This window comes from Macrobrachium nipponense, chromosome 34 (assembly GCF_015104395.2).
Source record: "Macrobrachium nipponense isolate FS-2020 chromosome 34, ASM1510439v2, whole genome shotgun sequence".
NCBI lineage: Eukaryota > Metazoa > Arthropoda > Malacostraca > Decapoda > Palaemonidae > Macrobrachium > Macrobrachium nipponense.
In genome coordinates this window covers 60435563-60463062 of record NC_061095.1, presented here as the reverse complement: position 1 = coordinate 60463062, position 27500 = coordinate 60435563, and the positions used below count along the sequence as shown (strand labels likewise).

Sequence of the window (27500 nt, the reverse complement as noted above, 5' to 3'; positions counted from 1 at the left end):
AAGAAATTTTAATTTCCAAATCCACCATCTCGCTCTTCAGATGATCATTTCTTTTATTATTTCCAGGCGACGTCTCCTGTCACAGATGTTTCCAGAATGGAAATGCAAATATTTTCGCCTTTTGGATTGACTGAATGAAATCGTCTAACATGATTTATTGGCTTCCAGGATAGCAATGCTTATATTTTTCTCCCCTTCGCCCATCCACTATCCTTCACTATCCCCAACCTCTCCCATCCACTCCCTTAACTACTCCCTCCATCCACTAGCCTTCACTATTCCATCCACTCCCCACAAACTAACTTCCCATCCACTCCCAACAACTACTCCCATATTCCCATAACACTCCCCACAACTCCTACCATCCACTCCCAACACTACTCCCATACCTCTAATCACTTCCAGATCTACGCTCATACACCCAATCACTCCCCCAAAGTACTCCCATTCTCCCATCCACTCCCACAACCACCTCCATTCTCCCAATCACTCCCCAAACTACTCCATACTCCCATTCACTCCCCAACTACTTGCATCCACTCTTAACATTACTCCCATCTACTTCCCCAACTACTCCTATACCTCCAATCACTCCCATCGAACCATACCCCCAATCACTTCCCCAACTACTCCCCCAACTACTCCCATACGCCCATCCACTCGTCCAACTACTCCCATACCTCCAATCACTCCCACCCACTCTCCAAACGGTATATGGGACAAGATTCTGATAAAGTTTCTACTCAAAATAATAATAATAATAATAATAATAATAATAATAATAATAATAATAATAATAATAATAATAATAATAATAATAATAATAATATAATAATAAAACGTCCAATTTCTTTCATTCCCCACCCTTCTGAAGAAATTATAAAACTCAATTTACCTTTCCAGGAACTAAGAGTCTTGAATCTCAAGAACAAAATCCTCCTCAAGGGAAATAAAGTTTCCATATAAAGAGAAGAAAAATTAAGGAGAAAAATGTCTTCGTTTCACCAACCGAGATCTCGAAGGACTTCAGAGAGAAATTGACGAATTTTATTTTCACCTTCTATGGAAGAAGTTCCTTCGAGTTGGAGCTTAAGGATGAAGGAGGGGGGAGGGGTGGCTGGTGCCGCCTTGGAGCTGTTTTATATAATATCGTCGAGGTCTGAATCTTCTTCTGTTTCTTAAGTGATTTTATTTTCTTGAGGACGCCTGAAGGTTCTTAGGAGTCTGTAGAGATTTTGTAGATTTCAGGTCGTTTTTACTTTTTAATGCGATTCTTTCATAAATAAATAATTATATAAATAAATGCATAAATTCAATATCATCCTTTCAATTCTTGTGCCTTTTGTATTAAGTACGTAATTCATGAAGACACACTCACTCACACACACACACATGCACTTGCAACGTAAAGACGGAGATGAAATCACGAAGAAGCAAACTATCACAGCCAGGAATAGAAGTCTTATGTTTGTAAATGCTCGTTAAAAATCATCTCCATGCAGACGCAAACCGTAATAGTTTTGAACAAGAGGCGGCAGCCATGACAGGTGTTTACGTCCATCGACGCTATTATCCTCATTTCAGTCAAAACGACTTTTCAATAAAAACTAATTGTTTCATCCGATATCACTATTGACAATGATATGAAACATGTCAGCAAATGGCCTGGAATATTTGTGCTCTGTTCAGCATGGGTAGTTTTGTTCATTATTCTGCAACTCTTGATTTTAATTCACTGTAATTTTAGATTAGAAATATGTGATTCAAAATAGATACTTGAGTCGGTTCTTCTTGTGAGACTTCTCCCCATTATTCTACACACCACTGACAACCAGTTCGGGTTTAAAGCAAACCACTCAACCGACACCTGCATCTACATACTGAAAGAATTGCTGAACTACTACCTATCATCAGCCCCTCCTGTTTTCCTATGTTTTGTAGATGTGAGAAAAGCATTTGACAGAGTAAACTACCTGAAGCTCTTCCTGACGCTGCATAAAAGGGCAAACCCCTATATCTAATTGGCATTTTACATTGCTGGTTCTCCACACAGCAATTCTGTGTAAAATGGGGTAACGTATTATCGTACACCTTCGGCTCCCTAAACGGGCTTCGGCAAGGGGTGGCATTCTCTCTCCATACCTGTTTAATACGTATCACAGATGCCTTGAATGTCAAACTGAACTCACTCCCAATCGGATGCACTGTCAATGAAACAACTATAAACAACCTCTGTTACGCCGACGATATGGTTCGATTCCCTATCAGTGCATGGCCTCCAACGACTCATCAACACTTGCCGCCAATATGCAGAAGGAATTTGATATACTTTACAACGAACCAAGACCCAGTGGCATGTCGCTGCTCCCGAGATCGATTAAGGCATATTGCAGAACCACAAAATTTTCCTCGGAAACCATCGGCTGGAATTTGTGCGCGAATTTCCGTATTGAGTCACATTATCACCGACGACCTAAAAGATACGGCAGACATTGAACAGAGGCGTCGTAAACTATGTGCAACTGGCAACATGATTGCAAGAAGGTTTGCCTTCTGTCACCGAGACGTGAAACTGCTGCTCTTCCGCTCGTACTGCTACAGTATCTATGGGTGTTCCCTCTGGACGAACTATACCCGAGAGACCATGAGACGTATCACTGTTGTGCACAATGACATTCTGAGACGCCTCACAAACACTCCACGCTACTACTCCGCCACACAGATGTTCTTAGAAAACACCTGGACAATTTAAAAATCATTGTAAGGCGAAAAATGTCCAGTCTGGTAACCCGAGTGAGAAACAGCGGCAACTCGCTCATACAAAGCATCCTAAGGAGTGAAGCAAGAAGAAAATCTAAATTGTGGGAAAGATGGGAAAATGAGGCCTTTGTCCCCTAAAGGACTTAATCTCTGTATTGGCAAGATGTCATCTGCAGATTTTGTCATTATTATATTTATTGCTGATATTTTATTTTTTCATTATTATTGTGATTACTAACAAGTTAAAGTTTTTTTTTTTCTCTCTCTACATTCAATTTTCGTATTTAGCCCTGTGGACCTGACTACTGTAACCACCTAAGGTCTCTAGTTGAAATTTAAGTTATATAATCTGTGCACTAACTGTTATAACTCTCAATGCATTTTTTTTTCTCTCACCAATATTATTACTGTTATTACCAGTATTATGATTACTATTTTTTTATGCTACCTCAGCTATTTGTGGTAAGTGCCGATTACTCATTTTCTTTATCATGTAGTCTCATATATCTAGATTGTGTATGTTACTGTGTATTTGTATATTCATTGTATATGACCTGAGCCGAAATAAAGGATATTATTATTATTATTTTTTTTTTTTCTTTTGCTCTATCACAGTCCTCCAATTCGACTGGGTGGTATTTAGAGTGTGGGGTTCCGGGTTGCATCCTGCCTCCTTAGGAGTCCATCACTTTTCTTACTATGTTGTGCCGTTTCTAGGATCACACTCTTCTGCATGAGGCCCGGAGCTACTTCAGCCTCTAGCTTTTCTAGATTCCTTTTCAGGGATCTTGGATCGTGCCTAGTGCTCCTATGATTATGGTACGATTTCCCACTGGCATATGACATATCCTTCTTATTTCTATTTTCAGATCTTGATACTTATCCATTTTTTGTTCCCTCTCTTTATCTTCAACTCTGGTGTTTCCCATGGTATTGCGACATCAATGAGTGATACTTTCTTCTTGGACTTTGTCAATCAACGTCAACGTCTGGTCTGTTTGCACGTATCACCCTATCCGTCCTGATTACCATAGTCCCAGAGGATCTTTGCCTGATCGTTTTCTATCACTCCCTCAGGTTGGTGCTCGTACCACTTATTACTGCAAGGTAGCTGATGTTTCTTGCCACAGGCTCCAGTGGAGGGCTTTTGCCACTGAATCATGCCTCTTTTTGTACTGGTTCTGTGCAAGTGCCGGGCATTCGCTTGCTATGTGGTTTATGGTTTCATTTTTCGTATTGCACTTCCTACATATGGGAGAGATGTTATTTCCATCTATCGTTCTTTGAACATATCTGGTTCTTAGGGCCTGATCTTGTGCCGCTGTTATCATTCCTTCAGTTTCCTTCTTTAGCTCTCCCCTCTGTAGCCATTGCCAATTGTCATGGCTGGCTAGTTCTGTAGTCTGTCTCATGTATTTTGTCCGTGGCATTGGTTTGTTGTGCCAGTCCTTGTTCTGTCTGTCATGTCATGCCTCCTCTGTATATTTCTGGGTCTTCGTCTACTTTTATTAGTCCTTCTTCCCATGCACTCTTTAGCCACTCGTCTTCACTGGTTTTCAGATATTACCCCAGTGCTCTGTTCTCGATGTTGACGCAGTCCTCTATACTTAGTAGTCCTCTCCCTCCTTCTTTTTGTGTTATGTATAGTCTGTCCCCGTATTTGCTCTTGGGTGTAGTGCTTTGTGTATTGTCATATGTTTCCTGGTTTTCTGATCTATGCTCCGGAGTTCTGCTTCGTCCATTCCCATATTCTGCGCTGTATCTGATTACTGGCACTGCCCATATGTTTATGGCTTTTATCATATTTCCGGCGTTGAGTTTTGACTTGAGTATCGCCTTGAGTCTCTGCATATATTCTTTATTATTATTATTATTATTATTATTATTATTATTTATTATTATTATTATTAATACAAAGCAAGACACGAGAGCACCAAAGACCACATGGGCTGGAATTGAATTCCCAGATATTCCTTAGTATTCCATTCCGAATTTTATTCCTCCATCCAGGAGAAAATGATTAAAGGAAATAGGACTCCCAAACCACATCCGGTGAAGGGACGCTTGTTTGTCGTGACTGTGTAAGTCTGAGGAAGGAGACGAGAATGAAAAACATTGAATGGTTTTAAAATATTAGTTAATTCTGTTCAAAGTTCTCACAAGTCGTTATATGTTATGAAATAGTTAGTTCATGATAGACAGGGCATCTGTAAGTAATGTACTTATAAAATTCTGTTCTGTAAGCTCTCACAAGTGGTTGCGTATAACGAAATAGAAGGTTGATTATAGACAGGGCATCTTGTAAGTATTCTACTTGTGCACAAGTTGGCTGTGGGAGAGATTTCTTTTTTGGTATTTAACTCTGAAAGACTTTTGTAGCACATAATCCCTTGGTGACGTTACCCAGTTTTTCCAGTACAAACAACAGTCTCAAGTGCTTGCGCAAAACGCGCCCCCCCCCCCCCCCCCCCCCCCCATCTCCATACCACACACATACACTTCCACAAACTCACAAACACGAAACCACATCAAGTAAGGGAAACTGAGACCACAAGACTTCCTCCTCTTCGATGTATCCCAGTTGTGGAGGCTGCAATAATTCCATCGACAGAAGAGGAATGTCTGACATATCTCATTTGCATGTTCTCTCTCTCTCTCTCTCTCTCTCTCTCTCTCTCTCTCTCTCTCTCTCTCTCTCTCTCTCTCTCTCTCCTGCCTTTGACGAGGCCCTCCGCGGGGTTTGTCACTTATCTCGAAATATGGACACTTCAGAATAGATCTTAAGTGTGAACGTTGTGTCTGTGTGTGTGTGTGTGTGTGTGTGTGTGAGAGAGAGAGAGAGAGAGAGAGAGACCTTACCTTACAGACCCTAACATTTTGTTCGGGTTGCCCCAGGTCCCTCAGTGTGAGGCACCTCTAATGTCTACCAGAGAGTTGCTAGTAACATCTTCCGGTATATTTTGCATCTTCCAATCTTGGATGGTCTGGATGTATTTAGATATTTGTCGAGCTTATTCTTAAACACAGTCTACGCTCACTCTGATATATTCCTCAGATGAGCTGGCAACGCATTGAATAGACGCTGCATTATCGATGCTGGGTGCGTAGTGGATTATGTCCTGTGTGCTTTTCCTTATTTTCCCTGGTATTAATCTACCTCTGCTTGCTCTTTCTGATATGTTTTGAAGTGCCATAACAACATTCCCATTTTGCTTTACATTTGCCCCTAGAATTGCTATTTGATCATTGCATAACATGTTCCTATTCAATCATCACACCAGGTCTTTAACTGCTTCCTTATTTGTGATTGTCTCATTATTAGGTCCCCTATATGCATATAGCTTTCCTTCTCTGTCTCATAATTTATTGATTCAAATTCAGAGTTAAATACCATCCTATTTACCTTCTGCCCAATCATATACTTTGTTAAGGTCTCTTTGTAGAGCGTTACTATCTTCATCACAAGTAATTTCTCTACTTATTCTTGTGTCATCGGCGAAACTACTCACTACCAAGTCCTTAACATTACTGTCTATGTCTTCAATCATAATAACAAACAGTATTGCAGCTAACACTGTACCTTGTGGCACACCGGATATTACTTGGCTTCATCCGATTTACTCATCGTTTGCAATAAACTATCTGTTTTCTGTTGTGTATAAACTCTTTTAACCATCTTCCTACTTTATCCCATTATTGTTGTTTTCTAATTTTCTTCGCTAATATATTATGGTCTACCTTGTCAAAAGCTTTTAGAAGTCGATATAAACCACATCTGTTTCATTTCCGCTTTTCATATTTTTGAATATGTTTGACGGTGGACTAACAGATGGGTTTGTGTACTTTTTCCCGGTACGAAACCATGTTGTCCTATATTAAACAAATTATTTTTTATTAAATGTTTCATAATATTTTTCTTCATTACCCTTTCATACACTTTCATAATATGATGTTAGACTCACAGGCCTATAATTACTTGCCTCTAGTCTTGATCCACTTTTGAAAGTAGGGGTAATATATGCTAATTTGTGCTCATCCATAAATCTTGCCTGTATCTACATTTTGTCTTAATAATATTGCAAGTGGCTTTTGCGATAGAATAAACTACTTTTCTTTAACAAAATAGCAGGAACTCCTCATCAGCCCTGCTGCAGCTCCATTTTTAATTTCATTAATAGCCTTCACAATATCAGCTTCATTAATATCTATGTCAGCTAAATATTCACTATTTTCATCCTTACTTCTATATCATTACTTCATTATCTATTCTAGGGGTGAATTCTCTCTTATATCGTTCTGCAATATGTTGCAAATTTCCTTTTTTTCATTCGTTAATCTCCCTTCAATTCTTAGAGGGCCTATTTCTATTCTTCTTTCATTCATCTTTTTCGCGTATGAGTATAATAGTTTGGGTTTTGTTTTTTTGCTTGATATTTATTAGGGTTTTTCTTCCAAGTCCCATTTTTCATTTTCTTTTGAATGTATAATCTTTTGTTCTGCATTTTCTATCTTACTTTTTAGTTCTATAACTTTCCATGCATTTTCTTTTGCAAAACCTTTTTTCCACTTTCTGATTTTCTGGAACAAGATCCTTCTGTCCCTTGATATGCATGACTGATGATTACTTTTCTTCTTCGGTATATATTTATCCACTATTTTCTCTAATATTTTATATAATATATCTCCGTATTTACCCTTATGTCATCACTTACGAAAATATATCCCAATCTTTGTTTAATCTTCATTTATTTCTGACCATTTTATATTTTTACTGTAGAAGTTGTATTTTCCATATCCTTCCCACTTTTTCATTTCTTGCTTATCTCTGTTTTCACTTGCTTTGGAATGGGACTGTTAATTCTATGACATTATGGTCTGAAATATCGCATTATAAACTATTATTTCTTTAACATAATTCATCTCGTTCACAAATACTAGGTCTAAAGTATTTTCCTTTCTTGTTGGCAGGTGATTTATTTGTTGTTAATGTTGTATTTCTAGTATCATATCTAATAGCTTTTCCAATTGCCTCTTATCCTCTGCACTACTATACTCTCTTTTTTATATGTATAAGTACAACCACAATCTCCTATTCGTTCTTTCCAGTCTACAGAAAGTTGAAGTCTCCAGATAGGAGAATAGTCCAGTCCTTGTGATTTCTACATATATCATCCAATTTATCTACATTAATTTTTCAGATTCAAATTCTACCGCTATTAGTTCACATTCTGAGTACTATATTTCTCATATATTTTTACTTGTTTTTTGTCTTTCCTATATATTGCGGTTCCCCCTTGATTCCTATTTTTTCTATCTGATCAATAAGTTTGGAACCCTTTTATTTGATCTCATTCCCAGTCTCTTTTGGGAGTACCAGTTTCACTTATATTCATTATATTTATTTCTTTTCAATTTGGGTTAGTTCTTCTAAGTACTCTATTTTTCTTTTTGAGTTACTCGTAACTAAACCCTGTGCATTCATCACTATGATGGTTTTGTGTGTTTTCTCCTTCATTTAATATTGGTAATAATAAGGATTTTCCCATGTCTCCTTTCCTGTTCTGGTATGTTGTTCTTTTTTTCATTTCCAGAAATTCTGACATTAAAAAAATCCAACTTTTCCATAATATTTGATCTTCCTTCATCATAAATTATTCAGTTTGTCTGAATCTGCAATTTTCTCCGTATCTGCAATATCCCTTTTGCATAATAAATACAGTTATTTTCTCTTGAGTAGAATCTTGGAGCTGAGGCTTTGATATTTTTTGCTGACATCTCTGCATATCTCGTTGATGGCTTGCTTTTTTCTTTTACCTGATATTCTTTATTCCTCTCTTTATTTGTTTCTTTCTTATTTTGAATTTTATTACTTGATTGATTATTTTATTTGATTATGTTCATGGCTACAGGGTGCATATATTTACATTTTTGTCGAACTTACATCCTTTTCCTTCTTTTAGGTTTTTGTGCATATTTTTGGATGCAGATCTCTGCAATCATCCTCATAACCATCTAGGTATGCACATTTACCATATCATAGTTGTGACATACCTTAGGATGTTTGTAGTAACTTCTTTCTCCAAATCTGCAATTCCCTCTTTTCAACAGGACTTTTCTTTTGTGTTGTCACATCATAATTTATTTCTTCGTAAGTATGCTGCTTTATTGCCTCATAGTAGTATCAATGAGTATCTGCATCCATACTTTATCTTGTTCTTTGTTTTGCTTATTTTTTTCTGTCATTTCAGTTTTGTTTACTTCTCTTCTGTTTTCCTCTTCTTCTTCCTCTTCTCTTCTTCACCTCAACTATTTGTACATTCAATCTTGATTTAATAACATTGTCTATCCATGATAGACATGTTGAGCAAAATATTCTGGTATGCTTTTCTCATATCTTGCATTACCTCAGCACATTGTGGATGGGTCGGAATGTTGCATGCAGCACATTTTCTGATTAGGTTTTGTGGATTAACTAGCTATACCACACTTCCACAGTTTGCATGCTTTGGCATTCTTTTTCCTAATGCATCAATTAGGATATTCACAGTTCACCTTATTCATTTTCTTTGTCGGAATATGTTGGTTTATGTATATTTTCTTTTTGAGTCTCTTGACAAACTTGGATTTTATTTGGAACTTCTTCAATTATTTTCAAGATGTTTTCAGTTGATTTGTTCCAGTTGAAGGATTATATCCTTCTAACATATCTATGAATGCTTTTGTATCTTTTGGTTAGGACTGTTGCTGATCTCATAGATGAGAAATGCCAGTTCCCTTCCTGCTACCTCATCGTATTGCGATCTGCCAAGCAAGCTAATTTCGCCATTTCTTCCCCACAGTTGGAACTTACTGCCATCTTGCTGATTTACAGTAAGACGCTTTACCCTACTATTTTCACACTAATCTTATCACCGAGAGAGAGAGACATTAAATTTATTATATAATGTATATGCATTTTGGTTGCTATTAATATGAATACGTAGCATCCAGAGGTATTGTTAACTTCGGAACTGAACCTGGAATGCATCTAGAACACCAGATTCCTATTGTTCCCATTCAAAAAAACAACAATCCTCGTCCCAGTGACTCTGGTAAGAGACAGAACACGTTTCCAGAATCCTTTATGGGAGCAGACATCACACCTCACAAAGCAGAGGAAATGGAAACTTGTAACAAACAACGGTTTCCTAACGAGAGGGAATTTTGAGGAAAAAACTGCCTGATCATTCTCGAAGACAGACCGCTTTGAATATCCAGTTTGGGAAAAGAATCATTCGACCAAGTTTGGATCGGAATTCCATAAAAGATGCAGAATATTAGATGATAAAATATATTGCCAAACAAAAGGATTGGGCTAAGAGATATATTACCTAATGAGAAGCAGAAACGAATAACCTCAGTAGGATATATATTTAAAAGAACAAAATTTACTCTCATGCCATTACACTAAGCCAAAGCAGACCCTTTCAGTGAAACTGCATAATCTATAAAAAAAATAAAAAAGATTTTTTGCTGACGAATATTCACAAACAACACCGAGCTTAGATGCATAATTTTAAAGAACTATAAAACAGAAAGAAATATTAAGACAAAGCTCAGGGGGATTTTATTTCGGTCTCGGAATGAGGTCTTATTACTCACTGTTTAATGCTCCCCCCTCCCCCCAAAGGGAGCAACACTCTTCTACCCTGTTTAATTCATGCAGCATTCAACCAATTCTTACGCCTCTTCCTCTGGAGGAAATTTACAAGATTATTATTATTATTATTATTATTATTATTATTATTATTATTATTATTATTATTATTATATACTCCAAGACCGACGATGGCCTAAAAACCTCCGTGTATACAAAGCAAACAAACCTAGGGCTTTGTCTGAATGGCGACAGCGAGTGCCCTGCGCGGTTCAAGAACACCACAGTAAGGGCCTACATTCGGAGGGCCCCTTACTCACTGTTCTTCCTGGCAGGACACTCACAAAGAACTCGACCGAGTCACTCAGATGCTCCGTTAATAACGGGTATCGAATCGACTTGTTGATAAAGAAGTCCGAACAGCGCTGGATCGGTGGTACGGCGAGAGTGAGAGACCGCAGCCCCACCCCATGAGAAGATCAAGCTGTATTACAAAGCAAGAATGCACGCACGTCACCGTGAGGACGAAGATGCTTTGAAGAAAATAATCAAAGAGAATGGTGACCCCCACCGAAGCCGACAAAGAACTTGAACTTGTAATTTATTACCAAAATCGACGTACCCGGGACCTTATTATGAAGAACAACCCGACCCCCCCAGCAAGAGACCTCTTGAAAACAGTCGAATGTAGCTACCAATTTCTTATGCCCCGTCCGTGGATGTCCCGGCTCTTACGTTGGTATGACTTCTATGAGACTGTCCAAGAGGATATCCTGCCACGTACAAGAAGGAGCGATTAAAAACCATATCATGACAGCACACCAGGAAGCCTATCTCCCGCGACGGTATTATCAAGAATATAAAGATAATAGGGCGGGCTCCTGACCAGCGACGCTTGCGACTCCCTCGAGGCATCCTCATACAGCAAGAGAAGCCCTCATTGAATACGACGCAGGAAGTGCTCTTCCTCCCCACCAACTTAAGGAAATATGTGTATAAATACAAGTAATACCAGACCGAGCGACACCCCGATCTAAGAATACCAGATGAGACGAGCAGCCCAGCAGCCAATGACATCGCGACCCGTCGTGACACAACGCCCAGGGAAGCCTTGCCCCAGCCTCGAACGGTCTGCTAGGCTGCAACTTCGCAACCTTCAACGACGAGAACAGCGTCTTGAAGAAAACTTCGTTCAACCAATGGCGGGAGCGCATTGCGCCACAGGCCAATGAAAACGCAGCTAGCGGTTGAACCCCTGCTGACCTGCCGCTATATATTGAGTAGATCCTGACAGCAACAACAGTCTGCTCCGATCCACTGCCGTTGATCATACTCGGATGATACCGAGAGAAACGTTGGCCAATATATTAACTTATATTTTTGGACCTATTTGTTCATTTACTGTAACAAATAAATAAATTTGTGGACAATTATCCCTGGAATTGACTGCTCCTGATGAGTAATATCGGCGCAATACTCGCCAGTTGTAATAGCAGAGAGAAAGCTATTATTAGAAAAAATAGAGAAGACTATTTACAAGTTGAATGCAGCTGATGCAGCATATCTTTCATAAGACTTGTTTGAAAGAGGGTCTCCTTCCAATATATACCAACATACGTCTGCATGACCCTTCAGCACGTATTATTATTATTATTATTATTTTTAGTGTATGCTGGAAGTAAACCCTCTTTTAAACATGTTTTATTAAAAGTTAATTGCTGCCTCAGCTGCATTAATTTATACAGGTTCTTTTCTATTTTCTAATTATTGCTTTTTCATTGTTGCTTAAACTGGTGAGCAACGCACCGAAGGTTGACATATCTCAATTAGTAGAACGATTGGATTTTATTGGTAAAAATTTTCAGTCGGGGTAGTCAAATTTTCGGGTATATCCCGTAGAGTTTATACAGATAGAATTGATGTAAATTCTATTTCTTTTCTCTTCTTTCTATTCCTTTCCGGACGTTCGTCTGAATAAACCTCAGACATCCTCTTGGGCGGAGGGTGTGTGAAGGCTGAAGTGAGAAGGTGAGTCCAGCTGCTTATATTGCGGTGGCGCAGCGGGGGGCGTCGTGCCGCTTGCCTTTCATTGGCTCGTGGGTGGGGAGCTTCTTTTTCATTGGCTGCCTGGCTTGAGCCCGCAGCCAGGCAGCCAATGAAAAAGAAGCGCCCCACCCACGAGCCAATGAAAAGGCAGCGCACGACGGGCCCCCGCTGCGCCACCGCAATATAAGCAGCTGGACTCACCTTCTTACTTCAGTCCTTCACACACCTCCGCCCAGAGGATGTCTGAGGTTTATTCAGACGAAACGTCCGGAAAGGAATAGAAATAATATAAGAAAAGAAATAGAATTTTAACATCAATTCTATCTGTAATAAACTCTACGGGATATACCCGAAAATTTGACTACCCCGACTGAAAATTTTTACCAATAAAAATCCAATCGTTCTACCTAATTGAGATATGTCAACCTTCGGTGCGTTGCTCACCAGTTTAAGCAACAATGAGAAAGCAATAATTAGAAAAATAGAGAAGAACCTGTATAAATTAATGCAGCTGAGGCAGCAATTACTTTTAATAAAAACATATTATTATTATTATTATTATTATTATTACTCTCGAATGTGAACCCTACTCACAAGGAAACAAAACCCACCAAAGGGCCACTGACTAAATTCAAGCTTCCAAAGAATATGTCGTATCAGCACCACGGAAAAACTGCATAATATTTCATTATTGTGCATTTTAATATTCCATTTTTTTTAATAAATTCAATTAATATCAGATAAGTTTAATGATTTGTGTCATCAATGCTCTACAATTTCGCTGAGAGGGTATGAAAGCAACCCGTTAAGTTCATGTATCATTTATCCCAATTACAGGGAATAAAATATTTTTAGATAAAACAATTCAATATTAACCAGCTTCCTTTCATGTGAATGAAGACGTTAGAACCTAAATATAGATAATTCAACAACATCCTTCATATAACAAAATACTCGTATTTAAAAAAATATATATTCTTTAAATCCAGGACTACATTTCCATCTGGTAGCGAAGTGTTTTGGTGCTGAGCTGACAGATCCTAAAAACAAAAAATAAAAAGAATTAGCATGTGGTGGAATTAGCTTCCTGTCATGAAAAACTCAAACCTGAAATAAACTTGGTTTGGGGATCTTAAAGCTTTTCATAATACGCTGCAGATTTTTTCCACGTCGAGCAAATTGTAAATGTGGCTGAGAATATAAATGAAAGTTCTGTTCCGAGCTAAGAATGTCTTGGGAAAAGACATAGCAGCAGGTCTGTATTATTATTATTATTATTATTTTTTTTTTTTTGCTCTATCACAGTCCTCCAATTCGACTGGGTGGTTTTTATAGTGTGGGGTTCCGGGTTGCATCCTGCCTCCTTAGGAGTCCATCACTTTTCTTACTAGTGTGCCGTTTCTAGGATCACACTCTTCTGCATGAGGCCCGGAGCTACTTCAGCCTCTAGTTTTTCCAGATTCCTTTTCAGGGATCTTGGGATCGTGCCTAGTGCTCCTATGATTATGGGTACGATTTCCACTGGCATATCCCATATCCTTCTTATTTCTATTTTCAGATCTTGATACTTATCCATTTTTTCCCTCTCTTTCTCTTCAACTCTGGTGTCCCATGTATTGCGACATCAATGAGTGATACTTTCTTCTTGACTTTGTCAATCAACGTCACGTCTGGTCTGTTTGCACGTATCACTCTATCCGTTCTGATACCATAGTCCCAGAGGATCTTTGCCTGATCGTTTTCTATCACTCCTTTCAGGTTGGTCTCGTACCACTTATTATTGCAAGGTAGCTGGTGTTTCTTGCACAGGCTCCAGTGGAGGGCTTTGCCACTGAATCATGCCTCTTTTTGTACTGGTTCTGTGCAAGTGCCGGGCATTCACTTGCTATGTGGTTTATGGTTTCATTTTTTCGTATTGCACTTCCTACATATGGGAGAGATGTTATTTCCGTCTATCATACTTTGAACATATCTGGTTCTTAGGGCCTGATCTTGTGCCGCTGTTATCATTCCTTCAGTTTCCTTCTTTAGCTCTCCCCTCTGTAGCCATTGCCATTGTCATCGCTGGCTAGTTCTTTAGTCTGTCTCATGTATTGTCCGTGCATTGGTTTGTTGTGCCAGTCCTCTGTTCTTTCTGTCTTTCTCCTGTCTCTGTATATTTCTGGGTCTTCGTCTACTTTATTAGTCCTTCTTCCCATGCACTCTTTAGCCACTCGTCTTCACTGGTTTTCAGATATGCCCCGCCCCAGTGCTCTGTTTTCGATGTTGACGCAGTCCTCTATACTTAGTAGTCCTCTCCCTCCTTCCTTTCGTGTTATGTATAGTCTGTCCGTATTTGCTCTTGGGTGTAGTGCTTTGTGTATTGTCATATGTTTCCTGGTTTTGCTGATCTATGCTGCGGAGTTCTGCCTTCGTCCATTCCACTATTCCTGCGCTGTATCTGATTACTGGCACTGCCCATGTGTTTTATGGCTTTTATCATATTCCGGCGTTGAGTTTTGACTTGAGTATCGCCTTGAGTCTCTGCATATATTCTTTCCTGATCGTGTCCTTCATCTCTTGGTGTTTTATATCTCCTCCTTCCATTATTCCCAGGTATTTGTATCCTGTCTCATCTATGTGTTTGATGTTGCTCCCATCTGGTAGCTTTATCCCTTCAGTTCTCGTTACTTTGCCTTTTTGTATGTTGACTAAGGCGCATTTTTTCTATTCCAAACTCCATCCTGATGTCCCCAGATACAATCCTTACAGTCTGGATTAGGGTATCTATTTCCTTGATGCTCTTACCATACAGCTTGATGTCGTCCATGAACATCAGATGGTTGATTTTGTTGCCTCTTTTCTTGAGTTGGTACCCGGCGGCATCCATCTTCTGTAGTACTTTTGTCTGGGAATCATGGCTACTACGAAGAGTAGTGGGGACAGTGAGTCACCCTGGAAGATCCCTCTCCTGATATTAACCTCTGCTAGTCCTTATTCCAGAGCTTGTAAGTATTGTATTCCAGTTGCGCATTGTATTTTGAGGAAGCTGATGGTATTTTCCTCTGCCCCATATATTTTCAGGCATTCTATTAGCCATGTGTGTGGTATCATGTCGAGGCTTTCTTATAGTCTATCCATGCCATGCTTAGGTTGGTTTTCCTTCTCCTACTGTTCTTCATTACCATTTTGTCTATCAGGAGCTGGTCTTTTGTGCCCCTACACTTCCTTCTGCAGCCTTTCTGTTGGTGGGGATGGTGTTTGTCTCCTCTAGGTAGTTGTATAGCCTTTCACTGATGATACCTGTTAGTAACTCCACATTATTGGTAGGCAGGTGATGGCCTGTAGTTACTGGCTATATTTCCCTTACTCTTGTCTTTTTGTACTAAGGATGTTCTTCCTGTGGTCATCCATTTGGTGGGTGCTTGGTGATTTGAGATACAATGTTGGAGTTGTTCTGCTATTCGTGTGGGGTAGGGCCTGAAGTTTTTGAGCCAGTATCCATGGACTTCATCGGGACCTGGGGCTTTCCAGTTTGGCATTTTCTTTAGTTGTGTCTGACTGTGTCTGTCGTGATGTCTGAATCTTTGTTTTATTCTCCCATGTTTTCTTCTTCCTTGACTTCCTGGAGCCATGTTGCATGTTTGTTGTGTGATACCGGATTGCTCCATATGTTTTCCCAGAAGTCTCTTACTTGGTTCGGTTTCAGGAATTTCTGGGTGGTTGTCTTCCCCTCTTAGTTGGCTGTATAGTCTTTTCTGGTTGGTTCCGAATAGTTTTGTTCTGTTGGTATCCCTTATTCCTGTTCATGTACCGTTGGATCTTGTGTGCTTGGCCTTAAGCCTCGTTGTACATCTTCTATTGTGTTGTTTAGTCCCCTCTCTTGTACTTGTATTTCTCGTTGAGTTCCTCCCTTGTTTCTTGCTTCTTAGCCTTTTTTCTGCCATCTCTTTCAGTTTACTCAAGTCAGATCTCATCACCATGATTTGCTTTTCCAGGCGCCTTTTCCAAGGAGGTTGCTGTTTTGGTTTCTGTTGGGTTGGTTGTGACGGTGGTGTTGGTGTTCGAATCCCATCAGTTCTGCTACTAATCTTGCTCCTGCATATGTCAAGTTATTTGTTTCTGTGATACTGGTGGTGTGTATTAGGCCCATTATTTCATTGACCTCACTTGTTTTCTCCCTTAATTCTTGTGTGTAGGCTTTCATGGAGGGGATCTTTGTTCTCTCTGTATCTGGCTCCATCCATTGTCTAATCTTTTCTACCCATTACCCCCCCCTCTTCCGTCCTCGTCTGTTACTTCGTCGGTGTTTCTTCGTGTGTCGTTGTTTGTACCTCAATCCTCCCTGTCGTCTTCTGTGGCATCGTCTCTCAGTTCGTCTTCGTGTAATTCGTTGTCGTGTGACATTTCCCTTTCAGTTCTTCTCTTTCTGTTGGGGGAGAGCCAGTTCTTTTTCTTTACGTTCCTTACTTGGTCTGCCAGCCTCTGCTCTGTTTGGGGGGTGTTATTCCTCTCATTCCAGATGTTGACCAATCTTCTTCTATATCCTCTCTCCGTCGGGTTGCTTCTGATGTAGCATCTCCATATTTCCTTATTTCTTCTCTTGTCCATTTCTTCCTTTTTGCGTCTGTAGCTCAATCTCAGCTGTTGATTACTCTCGTTGTGGTGATCAGTTGCTGGATGACGACCATCCAGTACCTGACCGTCTTCCCCTACAATTGGTTGAATACTTGGTTGCCGGACGAAGCTCCTCTGTTTGCCAGAGGTTCCATTTACGTCGTTGTCGTTTATTCCTTCATTTCTTTCCATCATTGCTGAGTTTGCTATTTACCCATAGCTGGGACCCTACCCCATCAGGGATAGGTACTCATTTACAGCTGAGTAGACTGAGGAAATTATGGTAAAGATCCTTTCCAAGGAATCAACGCCGAGGAGAGCGGTCACCCATCCACCAACGACTGACCAGCCCCAATGTTGCTTAACTTGACTTAAGTCTATTGACGACCTAACCCACTCCTCGGCGCCACATTATTATTTTTATTATTATTATTATTATTATTATTATTATTATTATTATTATTATTATTATTATTATTATTATTATTATTATTATTATTATTATTATTATTATGGAAAGCACATAAATATGATCATGTCTGACAATGTAAACAAAATGATTCATTTATCCATCTAATACAAAAGAACAAAACAGAATTATCACAGAGGAGCAATCATCAGAATGAAACAATTGCCTAATCACAATGAAACCATAACATCACTTGTGTATTTCTGTGGTATCTTTTCAATAAGGATGATATACAATTCCACTAACGAAGTTCCGATTTCTCTCTTTGATGAGACATCTTCTTTGGGGCGTCCAATATCTCAGTCTAAGGAGTGGATAACATTATGATATAGGAAATAAACCTTGTCACTTACGACTGACACATGATGAGATTTTGCGTATTTTGTGATTTGAACCTAGAAACCTTTGCAGTGTTCTTGGATATATTATCTTTCAAGTGTTTGTTATTTTAATACCAAAAATAATCGTCCGTCCGAATATTTCAAACCGAAGACTTTTATCTCGGAAGCAAAAATCATACAAACATTTTATAAAGAAAAATTTTATTGTAAATCATAATTCTCTCTCTCTCTCTCTCTCTCTCTCTCTCTCTCTCTCTCTCTCTCTCTCTCTCTCTCTCTCTCTCCTGCAGAATAGCTTCCCTTTATGAATAAATCTTTAAGACTTCAGACTTGTGGATGAATTTGAGAGCTTTTTTCTGCCGCTGGTGTGTTGTATACGGCCTTAACTTTGGTCCTGATGGATTCCGAATCCTTCCTGTTGTTTTACCCACAAAATAATGCTCTCTTTTCATAGATACCTTAATTTTATGTTTCTAAACATATATTCCTCTGGGATTATTGACTTTTCTGCTTGTCTATTGTTGAATGTGTTCTTTGCGCTAACCTTTTTGTTGGACAAATTATTTTTTTCTTTTTTCTTCACTTCGTCCACAGTATTACAATTCAGTTAGTAGTTTTTGTTCTTGAATAATTGATTATTATTATGAAGTACAAATTCTGCAAACAGTGAGGCCTCCGTCACAGCAGAGGCAGAGAGAGAGAGAGAGAGAGAGAGAGAGAGAGAGAGAGAGAGAGAGAGAGATGAGAGAGAGAGAGAATCTTCTAGACTCAAAAGAATAGAACCATCAGTGACCTGGGCATTGCTCGGTCGAGGTTATTCAAATGACCCCAAAAGGCAAATGAGGGAAACTCCATTGGCTATTCATTCAGGAGGGGCAGTATATATGGCCACAGGTGGCAGCCTCTGATTGGTCCATCTGATGAGGCGCCTTTGGGACTCGAGATGTGGACTTCAGTTACGATTCAAAGGTTCCGTCTGCAGTGTCCGGATAATGACGAATTGTGGTTGTTCAGAATAACAGTTTTATTTCTGCAAATTCCGGAAAATGACGAAGTTTCATGGACGAAAATGTCAGGATAATGACGAAGCTTCGTGTCTCGAAGTTTCGTTGAATAAGTATATTATAATCCGCCAATTTTTTCATTATTTATTATTTGCTGTTTCTGTTTCTCGTACCATTCTATAACTCAAAAGGAAGATTTTATAGCCAAAGTCTTTTATACCAAAAATTTCTTTTAGTTTCTTTCAAAGCAAAACAAAAGAGGGGAGATGAACTTTTCCCCAAAGGAGGCATCCAGAAGCCTTTTTTGTCCATCATCGCTGCAAAGGGAGGAAAAAGGGACAGACAATAAACAATAGAGAACAAAGGATATGAGTTGTCCTTTGAGTGTCTATTCTGTATAGAGAGAAAGGTGAAGAGAAAGAGAGGAACTAATGAGTCTCCGTAATCCTCAAAGGTACAGTCAAATTGCCCTATTGTCTTCGTTTCTTCTTACAGAGTATTACTGTGTATTTCCCATTCTCTCTCTCTCTCCTCTCTCTCTCTCTCTCTCTTCTCTCTCTTCTCTCTCTCTCTCTTCTCTCTCTCTCTGTATGTCACAGTTCTCTAGATTTCACCAGTAATGATTTACAATTTAATATACATTCCAACGATGCAAAATTTTACCAAAATATTCGTCAAACAAAAAAAGACCATTACTCACAATGTACCACATAACTTCTCATTAGTATTCAGATTAGAGTTGGAAGTGCAGTTTAATATGATCTGCGCTTTATTAATCAAATCGCGAACGAGTGAGTTTTAGGTTAATGAAACTGATGAAGAATGAATAACTTTGTTCTGGGAAACAAATTATAGTGCGGTGGTATTTTCACCATTGCTTCAGAACCACCAAGAATTGTCTCACTCGTGTTTTTGTGGATCACTTCTTTGGTAGGAACTGGTTCTTTGTCATTTTAGAATAGGAGTTCTATTCCATGAGTTTTATCTTCGCTTCAGCTATAATGCTATTGTGGTGTGGCATCTTCTGATCGACAAATTTTTCAGCGAGGAGATATTCGTTCTTGTCTGCAGCTGAGGTCTCCTGAATTTCAGGTGTATCAGGTATTTTTAGTTCTTCCCATTAATTAATATTTACCTTTTTACTGTACCCTCTCTCTCTCTCTCTCTCGTCTCTCTCTCTCTCTCTCTCTCTCTCTCTCTCTCTCTCTCTCTCTCTCTGCAGGCTGATTTTCCTTGGAGCCGTCTTGGGATTATCATAGTAGTTTGACTCTACAGTCATGAGTGTTTTCAGCTGGAGATCTTATGAAAGATAAAACGAATATAACTTGTTCTATCCTACTACCAGAGTGGCCAGGCGTAGTTAACGAACAGGTTGATAGAATTCTGGATATACACTATACTCAGGTTATAAGTCAAAACCCATTTGGGAATATTGTAATCTCCAGTTCTATCCAAAAGCCTCACGCGATGCCCAGATCCTTTGCCAAGTTCCTGTTATTTCAGTCCGACAGAATTCTACGAAGCAGCTGATGTCTTTGACTTTGCAGTTCGCAAAATTAGGTGAAAGTCTATTGTGTTGATATATTCTCTCAGGAAGGTGGATAAGACTTTGCCGACTATATTTTTTAGGCAATGCTGAAAAATAACATCGTAGTTGTGACCAAAGAGAAAATTATTATTATTACAGAAAGGGATTTTTGAAATTCTTGTTCTCTGAGGCAAAGAATCGTTTGTTCCGAATGTTCCAGAAGTATTAGTATAATGTACAAAAGGAATTAAAGGAATAATATGCTGTAAAGAATGGAGAGAAATAACCCAAAAACTTGTAATGAGTAAATGCAATTAAGATGCTTTGTCTGAAAAATTTGATAGCCTAATAATTAATAGTTGTAGTAATTATTTTTTATTATTGACTATTATTATTATTATTTTTTTTTTTTTTTTTTTTTTTTTTTTGCTCTGTCACAGTCCTCCAATTCGACTGGGTGGTATTTATAGTGTGGGGTTCCGGTTACATCCTGCCTCCTTAGGAGTCCATCACTTTTCTTACTATGTGCGCCGTTTCTAGGATCACACTCTTCTGCATGAGTCCTGAAGCTACTTCAGCCTATAGTTTTTCCAGATTCCTTTTCAGGGATCTTGGGATCGTGCCTCGTGTTCCTATGATTATGGGTACAATTTCCACTGGCATATCCCATATCCTTCTTATTTTCTGTTTTCGGGTCTAGATACTTATCCATTTTTTTTTCCCTCTCTTCTCTTCAACTCTTGTGTCCCATGGTAATTGCGACATCAATGAGTGATACTTTCTTCTTGACTTTGTCAATCAACGTCACGTCTGGTCTATTTGCACGTATCACCCTATCTGTTTCTGATACCATAGTCCCAGAGGATCTTTGCCTGATCGTTTTCTATTACTCCTTCAGTTGGTTTTCGTACCACTTATTACTGCAAGGTAGCTGGTGTTTTCTTACACAGGCTCCAGTGGAGGGCTTTTGGTACTGAATCATTCCTCTTTTTGTACTGGTTCTGTGCAAGTGCCGGACATTCGCTTGCTATGTGGTTTATTGTCTCGTTTTTTTTGTTTTCATATTGCACTTCCTGCACATGGGTGAAATGCTATTTCCGATCTATCGTTTTTTGAACGTATCTGGTTAAGAATAGTCTGTCCGTATTTGCTCTTGGGTGTAGTGCCTTGTGTATTGTCATATGTTTCCTAGTTTTCTGGTCTATTATTATTATTATTAACCAAACAAAACTTCTTTCAGTTTTCTTCTGAAGATTGAAAAAGAAACCCACAAAAATCACTTGTAACTTGTTTACTTCTAAGTATTTACATTTAGTTTTATCCACACTCGAGTACTTTCAGGCCCTGTCTGTGGCCCATTCTCAAGAGATGTTTGGGATGTTAGCCGGGTCAAGGCCCAGCAGTCTTTCTGGAACTTCTTCTCATTGAGCTGTAATTTATGTGATGGCTGTTCTGGTTTTCTTGAGAGTTTGCCAATCCCCTCTTGTCGCTCTGATATCCTGAGCTGATGGTCAATGGGATTCACCCTTGTGGTAAAGGTGTGGTCACCAAAAGTCTGTTGGGTAGGAAACCTATCTCCAGGTCAGCAGGGTCAATCTTAGCTTCTTTTAATATCAAAGCTCGGCTTATGGATCTTCTGAGGTAAAACCTTTGTTTCCTTCAATTACTTTAATCTCTCTGATAAGTGCAACCTCTTACTACCCTCCTGTGACTAATTTGTTGCTTTTGTATATAAGCCTAATGTTCTTGAAATCCATCCTATGGTCATTTTCCCAACAATGCCTAGCTATAGCACTCCCTGAGAGTTGAGCTGTACTGCCCTTCTATGTTCTTGGACTCTGTTCCTTATTCCCCTACCTGATTCCCCCACATATCTGTCTCCACAATTGTTGCAATTGATTATGTATACCCCGCTACATCATCTGTATTACTGTCCTCTCCTTCCTTGAGTCAAGAACATAGAAGGGCAGTACAGCTCAACTCTCAGGGGAGTGCTAATTTTGAGTCTCACGTCAGGGGTGGAAAATTTCCAATCGCAGAACGTCATCCAAAATGCAGATGGATTATTACATATGTAAATGTTATTACTGCATCCAGTGGATGACATCACATTTTACACTCTTATTTATAACTGGAGGATGATCTACAAATATATTGTACTATAAAGGATATTTATGCATCTGCAGGGGTGGTAAATACATACAATATAGAAGATATATATATATATATATATATATATATATATATATATATATATATATATATATATATATATATATATATATATATATATATATATATATGTATATATATATATATATATATATATATATATATATATATATATAAAATATATATATACCATACTATATATATATATATATATATATATATATATATATATATATTCTATAACAATGGATAAATCTGTAAGCAAAGTATTATCCCATCTCGTCCCAAATTCGTGATCTCCGAATCGAGGTCTTTCTGTAAAATCACAGATACGAGATTTCATGTGGATGATTCTCAGTTGTCCCGAATTTTTATTAACCATTTCATTTTCCCTGAACATTTAATGTTGTCTTGATGTTTCATTTCCAACTTCCTCTGATTGTTTCATTTTCTCACAAAGGTTTTCGTTTTTCCTCCAATGCTTAATATTCCATTAGTCATTCAATTTTCCCCTCAACATTGCATTTTTTCCCATAAACATTTCATTTCCCAAATGTTTCATAATTCCCCAAACGTTTTCTTTTACTCTAAATTCCCCAATCCTTTCATTTTCTTTATTATAGCTCTCATTCTCCTCCGAATATTTCATCTTTCACTCGAATGTTTAATTTTCCCCTAAATTTTTTATTTTCCTATAAACGTTTTAATTTCCCTGTAAAATGTCCATTTTCCCCTATAAGTTTCATTTTTCCTTAACCCCTTCATTTCTCCTGAACAGTTTATTTGCCCTTAAAATTTTCGTATTTTTCTGAACATTTCACTTTCACCAAGGTTATCCCCACGTACGATTTCCGTTTTCACGCATATATATATATATATATATATATATATATATATATATATATAATATATATATGTATATGTATATGTATATATATATATATATATATATATATATATATATATAGTATATTTGATATATATATTATATATATATATATATATATATATATATATATATATATATATATATATATTATATATATATATATATATATACGTATATATATGATGTATATAATCATATATATATATATATATATATATATATATATTATATATATATATATGAATATATCTATATATATATGTATATATATATGAATATACTATATATATATATATATATATATATATATATATATATATATATATATATATATATATATATATATACGATTTACGCAATGGAACATAATAATTCCTCATTATCATTGTGGTTTCGGGTGAGAGAGAAACTTGATGCTGTGTGCATATTAATCAGACTACAAATTGTGTTAATGAGTTCCGTCCGGGTTGATGATACGTTAAAAATGCTGTGGAAATCTAATGAATAGGCAGGTCTAATGCTGATTATATATTAAAATGAAAATATTGTGGCAGTGTTTCAAACACACTAACAGATATGTGAGGTTAAATGCTCATGATTTGAAATATTAGGAATTATTTCACTAAGGCATAAAATATCTTTGAGAGGACTTTAGTCATTTATTCAAGGGTCTGGAGTCTTCCCTGAATTTCTACGTCCGTTTATAATAACTTTCTCCTTTTAAAATTAAAGTAAAAGTATTAGTTCTTTGTGAGGGGACATCGATGCCATTGTAAGGAGGTTTTCATTCCTATAAAGTCATGATACTGATTGTACGAGAGATAGAAATAAAATTGTAAGTAAAGAAACTCCGTCTCAGGACTGAACAGAACTCTCTCTCTCTCTCTCTCTCTCTCTCTCTCTCTCTCTCTCTCTCTCTCTCTCTCATATTCACTTCATCTCAATCCGTGAAAAGAAGTCTTGGGAGAAAAAGCAGAAAAGTAGTTGACAATCGCCTTCTTTGGGTCCGTCCACAGAAGCAAACGTCCTTCTGGGTCTCAGAAGATGTATTATGGCCTTGTTATGGAGGCATCTGGCACCTTTCATTAAGGAAGACTTCCATCTGCTTTATTGTGGAGCCAATAGCTCCTCCTCCTCCTTTCTTCGGGAGCTCTTGGAGAAGTGGCGTCTCCTTTTTAGGTGAAAGGTCACTAAAGGTCAGCGGGGGGGTGGGTGGGAATTGACCTTTGTTTGGAAGTGACCTCTGAACTGTTTGGGCTTTTGGTGACATAGACGGGTTTTGGTTGTCTCGGCTAGCAAGTCCCTTTTGGGTTTAGTCTTTGTGATAAGTAACAAAGTCCATGAAGTAACAGAGAGAGAGAGAGAGAGAGAAGAGAGAGAGAGAGGGGGGGACGAGAGAGAGAGAGGGGGGAGCGCCGAGAAGAGAAGGAGGAAAGGGGGAGGGGGGGGGCTGTAGCCTGATGTTTCTGATGGTCGTTCTGACGAGGAGCGACATCTTCTGTCGTTTGTCCGCGAACTTCCTTTCCTCTCCTCTGCTTTGCTTTAGTTGTCGTTACTTTAAGTTTAGAGGTTTTTCATGGTGGTTCTCGTATCTTTACGCCCACGGGGGCGTTCTTGTGCAAGCACAAATATATATACTCTTGGATATACTCTGATATATATATATATATATATATATATATATATATATATATGATATATATATATTATATATATATATATATAAACAAAGGCAAAAACCACGAAGAAAGTGAAAAAACAATGGAGTACCGCTGCAAGGCCATTCGACTCCTGTCCTTTTACTTAGTCCTTCGCCTAGTAAAGGACGAGATCGAAAGGCCTTGCAACGGTACTCCATGATTCACTACCCTTCTTGGCTTTACCTTTGTTATATATTCATCTCATAAATAAAGGCAAAGTTATCATTATCCCACGACATGTTTTAACTTTTAATATAGCAAACCACAAATATTCCATTAAAATCGTCCCAACTAGGTGTTGGGAGTGATGGACACGTTAAGAAAACCAATCAATCAATCATATTATGTGACAATCTCCTAGTTGGCTGGGTGTAGCGGAGCGTGACAGTGACCTTATCCACTGAGCCATCAGTTCATCTGTGAAGTCTTGTGATAATGAGCTTTGGCCTTCCAGCATAATTAGATTAATACAGAATCATATCTCTCTCTCTCTCTCTCTCTCTCTCTCTCTCTCTCTCATTGTGTTTTATTTCTTGTTATTCTTACATTTCTCTTTTCGATTTATTAATCTGTTAATCTATTTTTTTTTCTTAATAACTGATCCCTTCTCTTTCTGCATTTCCCTTTACCTGTGTTACTTCTTTTAAATGAACACCTAATATTCTTTAGAAGCTTCTGGAATTTCAAATCAGTGGCTCCTTTGGTGGGCTTCTTGTTCCATATGAATAGGGTTCTTCGTCTTCTCAATAATAATGATAATAGCAATAATGATAATAATACGGATGTGGAAACTTGATTTGTGGCGATGGGTTCAAGTGAAGACGTTATAAATATCCTAAAAACGTGAGTACAGCGAGAGAGAGAGAGAGAGAGAGAGAGAGAGAGAGAGAGAGAGAGAGAGAGAGCAAGTACATATCAGCGTTACTCTCATGTTTGCAAAGACTAAAACATTCATGAATAGGCAAGCACATGATCATGGGAGGTGCTAAACCTTCTCTTGGAACCAGAGTTTATTAAACAGCGTCTGAGTATTTTAGAAGCCTCTTTTCAACGTCTTGAGAGCTACTCACTTCATGAGGTTGGAAAGTGTCAAAAAAGAAAAAAAAAAAAAAAAATATATAAAAAAATATTCGGGATAATTTGCATAAGCATCTTTTTAAGTTTATGGGTCCTGGAGATTTTGCACGATTTTCAGAAGTTTTTTTTTTCTTCTAAGTCTGCTAATTATATTTTTAGAACATTTTTAAACAGTTAAGCAACCTTTTCAGGATTGATGAGGGAAGTTGAAAATGCATATTATTTGGAGCAGTCTTTTAAAAATTTAGGTAACTTTTTGTTGATAAATAATAAGGCAGGATGAAAGTGCAAATCAATGTTAACCATATTTTTTTACTCTGAATAAAATATAAACCTTCTTCTTAATCTCAGTCAATCTTTTCCAGTTTGAGAATACAGTAAAAAAAAAAAAAAAAAAAAAAAAAAAAAAAAAAAAAACACTGAAATATCTTCGCTTGCATTTCTGCAGTTCCAGTTGCACCACATCCTCAGTAGGGAGGCTGCGCCACATTCCATGGTTGGGAGGAATGTCACCCCCATTTTTTTATGAATTAACTTTCAAGTAATGACCAGAAATCTAATGCCAGAGTTTTGTGTCGTTCCATTACCAGTCATATTCCATGAAACGGAAAGGATTCAGCATATTTGGTGAGATATTTTTGGTGCAATGCTTTGATGAAATGTGGTGTTACTGTTATTGGAACACTAATCTCCATAACGATTTTTTCTTGCATAGAAAAAAGGATTCAGTATCTCCTGTCACATTTGCAATGAGCTGCATATATAATGTATATAAAATCATTTTCTAATGCAATTTCAAGCAATAATTTTTATTTGTAAATTGGCTTGAAAATGATAAATTCAAATGAATCCAAATTCATGAAGATCTTACTCACTAAATTTGAATTTATTTGAATTTACAAGCTCTAAAACCAATATGCACATATGGTATAAACCTTCTTAAATAAAAACCATTGCTGTAATTACATTAAAAAAATTAATTTATGTACATGACGTAATGCAGCCCATTGCAAATATGACAGGAGATACTGAATCCTTTTTTTTTATTGCAATAACAGCTTTGTGGAGAATTACTGTTCCAATGACGATAACATTCCATTTAATTAAACCATTACGCCAAAAATATCTCGCCAAATATGGTTTAATCTTTTCTGGTTTCATGAATATGACTGATATGGTATTATTTTTCTGGCCATTTTTTGAGATTAATTGGAAAAAAAAGTGACATTCCTCTCACCGTTGAACTGTAGAACAGCATTCTTACTGAAGGTCGCGCAACTGG

At 37.8% G+C, this 27500-nt stretch overlaps 1 protein-coding gene across 1 annotated transcript in view; it reads left to right on the top strand.

Moving 5' to 3' along the window:
• LOC135208120 (uncharacterized) overlaps positions 1–27500 on the top strand; it is a 125016-nt gene that overhangs the window by 2368 nt on the left and 95148 nt on the right. The window contains exon 2 of the mRNA XM_064240268.1: positions 406–710. Coding sequence (XP_064096338.1) covers positions 406–710 — 305 coding nt within the window. The remainder of the gene's footprint in view (positions 1–405; positions 711–27500) is intronic.